The 12,302-nt window shown below is 40.1% G+C and overlaps 1 protein-coding gene across 2 annotated transcripts in view; it reads right to left on the bottom strand.

Annotated features, from left to right (window-relative positions):
* The window catches only part of AGBL1 (AGBL carboxypeptidase 1), an 880,118-nt gene that overhangs the window by 819,276 nt on the left and 48,540 nt on the right, over positions 1–12,302 (bottom strand). For both annotated transcript variants that reach the window (XM_084772153.1, XM_084772154.1), the window contains exons 2-3: positions 2,723–2,786; positions 730–876 (exon numbers count right to left, since the gene is read on the bottom strand). In XM_084772153.1, the coding sequence (XP_084628279.1) occupies positions 730–876; positions 2,723–2,786 (211 nt within the window). The remainder of the gene's footprint in view (positions 1–729; positions 877–2,722; positions 2,787–12,302) is intronic.

Raw genomic sequence — 12,302 nt, 5'->3', positions numbered from 1 at the left:
ATATTTATGGTGCACAGTGACAGTCTGTAGCAATTTGCTATGATAGCCCTAAAAACTGAATACACACCCATGGTCAGGCATGGTGGGGTATCACCTGTAGTGCCAGCACTTAGGAGTTCAAGATCCTCCTTCCCTACATAATGACTTCCAGGCTACATGAGACTTGGGCTACATGAGACTCTGCCTCCAAAGCCAGAGAGAAAAGCTAATATACACAATGTACTTTCATATGAGATGTATTTCATAAGACAGTCTCATTTTGTGTATGCATTTAAAATGCACTGAAGTCACTCCCAACTTTTGTGACTTATGACCCGTGCTTTTGCAGTCTGTGCGCTGTGACCACAACTTCCGTGTATCATTCATTCATTCCTAAGCACCACATCTTGTATTACCAGACATCTACATTAAATAATAATAACCTTGCCAAGTATTAGGTGCATGCCTCTAATCCCAGTATATGGAAAGCTGAGGCAGAGAGATTACAGTAAGTCCAAGACCACCCTGTGCAACACAGTTTGAGGCCAGTCTTTAAAAACATGTAAGGCTCTATGCCTCAAAGTAACAGCAGCAAAAAGTAAATTCACCTCTCCTATAAGGCTGGCCCTGCTGTCACCAGGGCATTTGAGACCTCCCTCCTGCCTCCTGACAGGGGCTTTCCCAGCTGCTCTCAGGAGACAACTCCAGAAGCACATTGCCAGCTACCATCTGGTCTTGAAGTGTTAGTACCTCTTAGGCCAACTTTGGCCAACAGCCTGAAGAGAGGCAGGAGGATGTCACAGTCAGGAGAAGCTGACCTTGCTGTGTCCACCAGAGTCTGCAGAAGGGCTTCACTGCCACCTTTGCTGATGAGATAATAAATCCTCCGGTCTGTGCCTGGGAGGAAAGCAGAGGAAAGGTGAGCTACAAACGGCAACCCTCCTCCCCAGGGCAAACCTGAGAACCAGCAGCCAGCGACAACACAAGGGGTCACTCATCTCACCACAGAAACCCAAACTGGCAGATCCTTGACATGACCTGACTTTGAGCTGTGATACTATCTGAGGGAAGAAAAGTAGAAAATATGGTAATTGTGGGATATTTAGAAACTGTAATATATTCACCCCCACAGATATGATAAATTGAGCAATACTGCAGGCTCTGGGAACCCGTTAAGTCTTCACTAATGTGTACACATGTATGTGGATGCATATAGACAGACATACAGGCTTGAGCATCGTCATATACTAAATATTTTTCTGCAATAAAGTGAGTCATTAGTAACAGGAAAGGGTGGTGTCTTATCTAGAGCAATTTTATTTAAGGTGTGAACATTTTCTAATTCTGCTCTTTAGCAACTAGTAGAAGGGAAATATAGAACCCACTGTAGGACCCTCCTAAGAAACAAAATGCCCAGACATATCATCCAAGGACCCTTGGTCACAGCCCTGATGTAGGGTGAAGTATTTGTCTTTCTACCAAAGAATAAGACCTCTCTTACTTTACCCAAAAACAGTTCAAAAGCAGTTATTACATATTAACATGGAAACGGTCCTGTGAGACCTAATCAAGGGAGCCAACAAGGGGGTCATAATATCAAAGGAGAAATTCTGATTTTTCCATCCTAAGGAAAAAAATTGTCTGCCAAAAATAATAATAAAATAAAGGAAGGAAGGAAGAAGGGAGGTAAAGCAGGAGGAAACACATATATCCAGGAATGGTGGTACACACTTATAATCCCAGCCCGTGGAAATCATAGGCAGAAGGGTTGCTAGTTCCAAGACAGCCTGGGCTATAACGTGAGACCTTGGCTTAAAAAAAAATTATCTACAGCAGAGTGAGTTCCAAGAACCCCAGGTTTGCACAGAGCAAACCTATTTCAACCCCATCCCCAACCCCAAATCATGCATATTGGAGAAGAAATTTCAAGGCTTCATTCTAAAGATTTCCACACTCCTCTTGGAGATAGTTTTGTCTCAGAAGACAAGTGATGATCTTCCAAAAGGGAACCCATTCCAAAAAAAAAATGTTCTAAAGTACAGGGTAAGGTGGGCTTCCCTATTCTGAGGAATAGGGAAGGAGGGAAGGGGAAGAGGAAGGGAAGAGAAACTAGAAGGAGAGGAGGGTACAACCAGAATGTAAAATGAGTAAATAATTCATTTTAAAAAGTACAGGGAAGTGGCTCTGTCACCAGAGGACATAAAAGTTGATTTTTTAAAAAAGGGCTACAGTGTGATGGGACCCTTGAGGTTTTATATCTGGCATGTCATTCATCCTTAATGTTGCCTGTTTAGGCTAATATTTCAGATACTCAATCCCGTCATTTCATCTGTAAAAAAGTACATGACTTGCCGACCTTTGAAGTCCACCTGTCTCATAGGCCTGTCCCCACGAGATATATGTAAGAAAGCTCCGATACCTGATTCCTCCCATGAGACACAGGCGAAGGGAGCCTAGGGAGGCGGTGGGTAAGGATGTTGTGGAGTGGCCCTCCCAGGGGAAGACACTTGGCCTTACAGAAGAGAAACCATAGCATGACCACCCAACATCTCACGCCCTTCTAAGGTAGGTGACAAGGTTGAAAAGGCTAGTACAGTGATCCCAGGCTACACGTGTCTTATCACATCACATTAAAGGGAAGTTAAGTTATAAAAGCACCCATCTATGGAAGTTCCTGGGACAGACTACTGCCCGCACAGTCCCCAGTCCTCAATATGATTTTATGTTAGCATAGACTACTCACCAACAGAAAGCAGGTCGCTGATGACCTTGAGGATTGCCAGAACGGACTCTTTATCAGAGGAGTTCTGCAATAATAACACAGACAGACATCTTGACAATGGGTGAAAGAGGATAGAGGTATCCTGGTTAGGGGTGCAAAGAATAGGCAGAGTTAGGCTTCATTGCACTGAGAAAGACTCTGTGAAGTGAAAAAAAAATGGGCTAAGGAGTTCTCCTTAAGAAGCAATGCCTGGGCTTCGCTGTGCCCTATAATAGTCAAGATCCCTCTTCGGGGACCAGCTTAAGAAAAGCATTATGAAGGTAGGCACAAACACAGGTATTGAGGATTGATCCAGAAACAGCAAACTAAAGGGGGTTTGTGGGACTCGGTCCCAAGAACGCCATATATTTAAGTAGCATTAGATTGTTTTTAATGGTAGTAACAAGAAAAGAGCAGAAGCCATCAAAATGTTCTGGTGAAAATACTGCCTTGTCAGACAAAGAGAAGCTTAAGAAAAGTGCAGCATGGCAGCAGCTCTTATTGCAGGGATGATCTTAGAAATCCTTGTAATTCTTGACATTGTCACTTGTTCCTCAGAAAAGAAGTCTTCATTCAGAAGGTGGGAGAGTACACAGAATTGCCTGAAGTAACCATATCATAGTTCCAGAAATACAAGCCAGTCTCAGTTCCCGAAAGCTAGGCCTTGGTCTTTGCACTGTATGTAAGATGAAGGGTGGTTGTTCTTGTCTTTGTGTAGTTGGGTTGGTACATCATTAGGAGTCTTCCCATTCCCATCAGTAAGACTTGTGTTTCTAATTGGCTTTAAAGACCTCAGTAACTCTCCATTATACATAAGACAAAGGAAACCAAAATTCCTCATGATTTTCTACTGATATCTCCAAGTCCATTATTAATGTCAATTCTCCTACCCAAATAGGTATTTCCACAGTCGGGAACCTCTCACTTCTAGATTCTTGCCTGAGAAATGTTATAGCTTAGCCTGCAAGTTTGACCAGACTGTTCCCTCTTCCAGCAGCTCTCTCCCTGACTTCCAGCCTGGCCAATGCTGCCTCAGGTGGGCCCTGTGACATCTCTACCTCCTCACAATCCAGGTCTGGAATGCCTTTTACCTCTGTTGTTCAGCTCTCAGCTCTTGACAGAGCACTTAACTCTGACACTGATGTGCAGTTCTGCTTCCCATCCCACCTCCATAGACAACACCCAGCAGAGGAGTTTCTCCAGAGAAAATGAAAAATAAATAATGGAAACCAAAAGAACTCCAGGGAATCTGCAAAGTCAGCTAGCACCAAATGCCTTCAAGAAAGTCATATTTCAAAACTCCAAACAGGAATATTTACCCCACCGTAAAATTCCAAAGGCTATTAAGAGACATTAAGGTAGATATCATAATACTATATTTTTACAAATAAAAACGAATGCAAAAAATCAATATGCCTTACAGCAGCTTTTCAGTCTCATAAGGTCCCATTCATTAATTGTTGATCTTAGAGCCTGAGCTGTTGATGTTCTGTTCAGGAAGTTTTCTCTTGTGCCAATGAGTTCAAGGCTCTTCACCACTTTTTCTTCTAACAGATTTAGGGTATCGGTTTTAAGTAGAGGTCTTTAATCCACTTGGACTTTAGTTTTGTGCATGGTGATAAATACGAGTCTATTTGCACTTTTCTACATGTAACAATCTGGTTAGACCAACACCATTTGTTGAAAATGCTATATTTTTTCCATTGTATGGATTTGGGTTCTTTGTCAAAAATTAAATGCCCATAAGTGTGTGGGTTTATTTTCGGGTCTTCTATTTGATTCCATTGATCAGCCAGCCTATTTCTATGCCAGCACCATGCTGTTTTTATTACTATTGCTCTATAGTACAGCTTGAGATCTGGGATGAAGATTCCACCAGAAGATCTTTTACTGTACAGGATTGTTTTATCTATCCTGGGTTTTTTTTCCATATGAAGTTGACAATTATCTTTCAAGGTCTGTAAAGAATTGTCTTGAAATTTTGATGGAAATTGCATTGAATCTGTAAGTTACCTTTGGCAAGATGGGCAATTTTTACTATGTTGATTCTCCCGATCCACAAACATGGGAGGTCTTTCCATCTCCTGATATCTTCTTCAATTTCTTTCTTTAGAGACTTGAAGGTTTTTCATATGTCTTCAACTTGTTTGGTTAGAGTTACACCAAGATACTTTATATTGTTTGTGGCTATTGTGAAGGGTGTAGTTTCCCTAATTTCTTTCTCAGCTCATTTGACTGTGTATACAGAAGGGCTACTGATTTTTTTTTTGAGTTGCCTGGAATTTCTCAACATTTAGAAACTGGATCACAAATGCTATTCCTGGCTTCTTAAAGCATATTCTCCAATTTTATTTGGGCCCCTACAAAAGTATTATTCGCCCCAAATCAGCCAGAAGAAACCTTAAAAGAATGACGTCCCATTTCCTATAAGGGGAGGTTGGGCGGGTTTTTGACTGATCTCTTGTGCTACAGATGCTTCTTTTCATTGGGAGTTGGTTATAACTTATAATTGGTCTTATTCAGAGAGAAAATGAGGTTGGACTCAGGGATGTCTCTCTTTTCCTTTATCTTTCTTTAGTAGGTATGGAGATAGGAGTTGAAAAGAAAGGAGGAGGGATATAGGAATATATAGGGATGTTAGAACAAAAAGTAAATTATTGAATCTACTCCTCAACTTAAGGCCTTAATGTTCCTCACAAATAAGGTTATTTTTAATTCATTAGTATAGAAATTTGTATATTACTGCAAAAAAGTTTAATTTTGATACATTGGTATAAATTCAAATTTAAGGTTATTCTTCATACACATTATGTATTATAAACATCCAACTCAATTATAATACAAGGTTTACTTCCAATACCTTGAAAGTGGTATTTTACATTGTTTAAGATAATTAAGTAAAAAAAAGATAATTAAGTAATACAAGCTAATTGTTAGTTGATCAAATCATGGGTCATGTCAATTACTAGTCTATTTTTATCACAAAAATACATATCATACATTTAACAGATAGATATGATTCTATAGATATATGAGGTAAAATAGTTAGATAAGGTCTTCAAAAGCCTCAGAGACATACAGAATATGGCATTTAAAGATGTTTTTATTATTTTAAAGGTTCTTTAAATACAAGACAAGTTAACTCCTGGAAACACCTAGCCTGCCTCAAAGAAGATGATGAGCATCAAAGAACCTCCTTATGGAATTGGCTTCAAATGTGGCAAAAAAAAAAGCCACTGGACAAAATGTCTTAGTTTCTACCACAGAAAGAATTCTGCCTAAAAAATGGGCAAGCTTTAGGTGCAGGCAGAGTCAATGGCCAAATTCTGCCAAGACAGAATAATCAAGTGCTCAATAGTTCCTGCCTCACAAATATGTCCATCAGATATATTGGACTAAAAGGCTGAAAATGATGCTCCAACACTATAGCGTTTTGGGTGACTGTTCAGACAGTAAACTGTCTCATTATTTCATTTTTGGAAGCTGCTAACCTGCACTTCTGGTTCACTCAGGTAGTTTTTATTCCTTCTCAAGTCTCTGATAGAGTTGAAGACCACATAGTTTAGTCTTACAATTAAGCTTAGTTGGTTAGGGATTAAGATATTTTTAGATCAAGATAGATGTTTTAAGTTAATAGAGATGAGATATGTTGGATATTGATTTTCATTTAGAATTTTAGACTCACCAAGATAGGAAAGATTTTTTTCTTCAAGCTTGCCAAATACAAATAGCCAAATCACTATGAATGCAACATTTATATAATTCCTGATTGTTTCATTGTTCTTTCTGCTATATGTAGTTTTTATTCATGTGTAATAATATAAATGTATATCTAAAAAAGAAATATAATTAAAAAAATACAAAACCACTGCATAGGAAAGCATAGTATATACAAAAAAATCAACATGAAAAAAATATCAAAATCGAGTTTACTAACTCCATTCCTGGGTGGATGAAGCCTCTGGGATCTCCAGTATTTGATATATAGACCTATCAGGAAAAATACTAGATATACTTTGATATTTTTTTCTGGGAACATTGACCTAAAGGAGACATCTCCACATGGCTCTCATCATATTAACGGAAGGTATCATACTCCAAACTGCAAGTCCATATCACCCTGCAGCAACTGCCAGTTATGTATACACACAATGTCAGAGCCTTCCTTTATTCAAAGCTGGAAACAAGAAGCAATGATCTTTTCTGACATAGACCTATCATTTAGGGGTTTGCAGAAGTCCAAACCTTTGCAACGAGACCCAAAGATTCTTTGCAGAAGAATGAAAGATGTTCATTGGATTCTTTCTCTGGTTAATATTGACATTTATGGGTCATCCTCAATCTTTCTGTTAAGAGAGAATGTGTAAGCTTTTTGTGAGACTGTGCAAATGATGTATAATTTAAAATGCTAGACTCATTACTTGATTACAAGGAAAGGGAAAATAAAGGAGGAAATGAGGAGGTGAGGGAAAAAGAGAAAAACTAATAAGGTAGAAACTGACGGAAGGGAAATAAAGGGCCCACCGTTCATTTCCTTTTGTTCAATTATTCATACATTCATTCCACAGACATTCATTGTCTGTCATCTATGTTCTAGTCACCAACGAAGCGGTGAGGATACATATTGATCAAAACGCAGTCTGCCATCACAGGCTCTGGGCTTGGCTGAGATAACAGCTGGCAGTCAGACAGTCAGACCTGGAGATGCTATGGCCTGTGGCAAAGGTAAATACTGGTGCCAGGAGAATCAAAGGAAGGGAGTTTTAACCTAGCCATGTCCATAACTGAAAAGTCAAAGAAGTCTAGTAAAGAGGTGGCCGTGGGACATTCTAGCCATGCTGTAGCCTCTTGTTCCCAAAGGAAAAGAAGTACAGCAGCATGCAGACACTGGTGTGTGAATCTGCATCCGATGTGACCAGTGGAATTGAATAGAGAAGATGGTGAAGGGGATTCTAAGTTCCTTGTGGGCAAAAGCTAGGTCTTATTCGTGTCTGCATTCCCATCCCCTGAGGCGTAATAGGCAATCTGTATGTTTTATTGAATTAATTTCTCCAGCTAAAGGACTGCCTGCTTTGATACAGGGTTCACTACTACCCCCTGAGACCATCCTTGTCTTGCATGTTTCTGTTGTATTTTCCTGAAAGTATATAACTGGTCATATATTATTTTTTAATACATTTTTATTAATTTATTCATATTACATCTCAGTTGTTAGCTCATCCCCATGTATCCTCCCATTCCTCCCTTCCTCCCACTTCCCCCCTACTCCCCTCCCCTCCCCTAAGTCTGTGTCTGAGGGGGACCTCCTCCCCCTGAATATGCTCATACGGTATCAAGTCTCTCCTTGGTGTATAACTGGTCATATATTATATATTAAATCACCGGCCCCCAAATTACTTTGACCTGTGACCAACAATGCAGGCTACACACAAACCAGCCATCCTCTCTGTACTTCCCTTCATGAAAACCCTATTTGTGGGACTAGAGAGATGCCCTGTGGTTAAGAGTACTGGACACTCCTGTAGAGGTCCCAGGTTTGATTCCCAGCACCCACACAGCGTTTGACAACCATCTATAATCCCAGCCCCAGGGGATCTAACACCCTCTTCTGCTCTCCATCAGCACTTCATGCATATAAGGTACATATATCCATGCAGGCAAAACACCATGCACATAAAAATAAATAAATATTTTAAAAACTCATTTGCTTCAAAGAAGAAATGTAGTGCTGGTGGAGGTTGCTGGTCCCTTTTCTCCAGCTCCAAGATGGAACCCTGGGAAACTCTTCCAAGCCTTTCCGGAGTTAGTATGATTAGTTTAGAAATTGATACCATCCTTAAATCTGGGAAAAGAACACCTTAGTGGAAGTCTCAAAATGATTCTCGGCAGAAAAAAATCTCCCTATTTTTGGATGTTGTATGAAGACATTATCGGGAATCCTAGGTGACATTGTTAAAGCCACCAAATCAGCTCCACTGAACCACTTACCTGTGAACTTTCAAATGAGAAATGCAACAAATACCCTCACTTGTAAAAGTCTCTTAAAGTTAGAGAGTTTGCTACTGAATTCAGCTGTGACCCCAAAAGAAAAAAACTTTACACTTCTATTTGCCCTCCTCCCGAGCACAGTAGTCTTAATAGAAAAGAAATTGATTTTACAGACATGCTATAGGTCTACCCAGAGAATCCTGTTATAACAAAGAAACAAAGAAGACAATTCCTTCCTACAGATGTTGAGCTCACTACTTTCCCACTCATCGCTCAGCCGAAATACATCATCGGTGCTGCTTTTCTTTAAAAACTATGTCTATCAGTGGAGGGGGGACTGTGCCACAAAATCTCGACTGGCATTAGTTTATGCATTGCTATATTTACCAATAAATATTTTACACTATTTAGAAGAATAGCACAAGGCTGTTATCTCACCCACAGTAATAATAAGTGAGCAATTAAAGAAGGCAGGATGTGATGTGCCTCGATTTTCCTTTAATGATTCCTTTTAAATGAATTACTGAGTAATCCCCTGTTGGTTAAGACTTTCCAATAAAAAAAATGGGTCTGCCAAGCTTTCAGGGAGAGAAAAACAGTTGGAAGAACAAACAATGTCTTTCAGAGACTGTAGTTTTGAACTGTAATTTTCTCATAGACTGTTTTGAATTTGTCTCTTCGTTGCCTTCAAATTATCTATGTCTCCCTGTTACCTCCCTTCTCCTGCCTCAGAACCATAGTATGAAAATGAGACCCTTGACATCACTGCCATGAAGGAACATTTCCAGTCCTTTCCCAGACCACAGGGCAGAACATGTCAGCTACACATAGCCAGCGAATGTGCCCAAGAGCCTCATGGGTACCTATGCCTTCAGGGATTTATTTATTTATCTTGATGCCACTGGTTGAGCATCATTTGTCCTCCCTCTTCCAATCATATTTCACTTTCCAGCTCCAGTTCCCTGAGGACATTACATAATGTCCTCGGCTATCTTGCCTCCTCAGCACCCATTATCCACAACTGCCAAATGTCTGAACACCCAGGGTACTGCAGTATTCCAGTGGATGAGAATGTGCTGTTTATAAAGATTATGGTACAATTGGTGCCCACTTAAGTGGGGCAGTGCTTGGCCTCACAGGAAACAATCTTATTTTCTGTGCTTTTGTTCTTCAACAACACTGTATACATACCCTCCCTTGGAATGCTTACTTAAGCCTGGTTATGTTCTTACCTCCAGTCTGGTTGTGTACAGTAGGGTAATAAACAACTCTAAAACTCAATGGCTTCAAACAACAGTCTTTTACCAGACCTTTTGATTTGGGGATTGAGAAACTGAGACAGGACTTGGTTGGGAGTTCTTAGGCTTTCTTTGTTGGCAACTCAGGTCAGGAAAGAGTCCCCATGCTGCTACATACGCTAGCCAGATTCCTTAAACTGTGGCAAGAAGATTGGGAGATCTGTGCTCAGCTGGGGCCGTTGGCCACATATGTTCTTTTTAGCAGCAGCTTAAGTATCTTGAATATCTGACATATCATTTGATTTCCCCCAGGGATAGCATTCAAGGAGAATTAGCTCAAAGTCTCAAGGCTTCTTTTCACATCGTCTCAGAAACCAAATGTGTCTCACACACACACACTACATTCTATCAGTTAATTGGGCTATGATGCTGCCCCATATTCAAGTGGATGGTCCTAAATGACTCCTGAAGTAACAGAGTGGAACTTTTCTCAGCCATTTTCAATTATCCACACTTCATCTGAGTGGTGAACTCCTCAAGACTAAGAATTATGCATCACTCTTTTAGCATCCATAGGATGTATTATGGGATCTTGTACAGAGATGCATTTGGGTAGCTATGGAATAGGATGAAATAGGAGGAATGGTATTGAATAAAATGAGCAGACATAAAAATGTATGGGGTGGTGTGAGCTGGAACAGGATGGGTTAGAGAGAAGTGGAATGACACGGATGTGATGGGACTGAGCAGTACAGATGAAACACACAATATGAAATCTGCTATGCCTTGCTGCCATGTTCTCCTCAATTCTAGAATTCTCCTTAATGCCTGTTGCAGTGTGAGCATTTTTACAGAAATATACCAAGTATACTCTACCACTGAGTCACACCCCTAGCCCAAAGATACACTTACTTATAATGCAGGTTCACTTTAGGCCAGATTCCATTACCTCTGCAAAATTCAATTACACATTCCCAAAATTTCCCTAATAATTATTCCTAACTCATAGGTGTTATTGGGTTAGATGTAGCATATTAGATGTAAAAAAGGCCTGGTTACAATAAATATTCAATGAAGGATAAGTAAATAAACACATGTATGGGCACACATGATGGAGAAAAGATGAATGCTCTATAAATAAGCTGTAGGGTCATTAGAGATACAGCCTCTTGAATCAGTTTTCCATCTAAGTCATGATGTTTCCAACTTAGCAAAATACTCAAAAGGAGAACAAAGGGGAAATGAACGTGGGTCTGGAGAGGGTGGGGTCACCTCCTCTGGCAAAAACAATCTGGAATCCTGAGCTTTGTCAACTACGCCCAGCACACTTGTTGCCACTTGGTGGATGGTAAAAGCTCCCAGTCCTATTGCTAATCAAAACAGTAATCAACAGCATCATATCCGTGAAAGGTTCTGATTTCTTTTAACTGGCACTCACTGGAAAGCCAGCTCTCTCTCTCTCTATTCTAGGCAGGCTGTGATGTCTCACCAAGACACAGTTGACAAATAACAGCACACAATGTGCAGGTTAGAATTCAAGATGACTGAAAAGTAGTGCCAAACAAATTTTAGCTCTTTTAGATGGATTCTAAACACGGCAATTAAATAATAGCTTCTGGTGCTTCAGCCCAGGCCTCAACACCAACACTGAGGAAGGGAGTCATCACCACCTTGCTCAGCCAGAAGCTGTCATTCATCACTTTGATGTTCTCTGGGCCTACTACATATAAAATACATGCCAAAAGCATCCAAGACAGGAGACTCAACAGTACCCCTGAGAAGCCATTGAATCAAGCACTCCTCAGGAACTTTTGTCCCAAAAGCACTGAGAACATGCACCCTTTCTGAGTCCTATGCCCAGTTACCTTTTTTCATAATTTATGATTATTATTATTGTATTATTATTACTATTACTACTACTACTACTATTATTATTATTACTACTACCATTATTATTATTATTATTATTATTATTATTATTATTACAGTGTACTCAATTACAGTAGTTTCCCATTCCTCTCAGCTTCTTGCCTAGAATTTCTCTTTTTGGGGGGCTGGGGGCGTTTACAGAGGGTGTATCAGAGAAGCCTTCAGTGTTTCTCATTCTCACTTATGAGTCTGCAATCATCAATACCACTGCAAAAGAAGCTTCCTTGCTCATACCAGCTGGTAGCAGCACAGATCATGGACTTCTACATGGTTTCTTGTGGCCACATGGACCACAGATATCTTCCAGCAGTAACATGGAACACAGACTTCAACGTGATCCCTAATGGCAGCATGGACAACTGACGTCAAAATGGCTTCTGGATACAGCATGGATCACTGACATCAAC

Source organism: Acomys minous (genome assembly GCF_964271855.1).
Source record: "Acomys minous genome assembly, chromosome: 2".
NCBI classification, from domain to species: domain Eukaryota; kingdom Metazoa; phylum Chordata; class Mammalia; order Rodentia; family Muridae; genus Acomys; species Acomys minous.
Note: the sequence above shows the minus strand (reverse complement) of the source record. Positions and strands in the feature narration are given on the sequence as shown.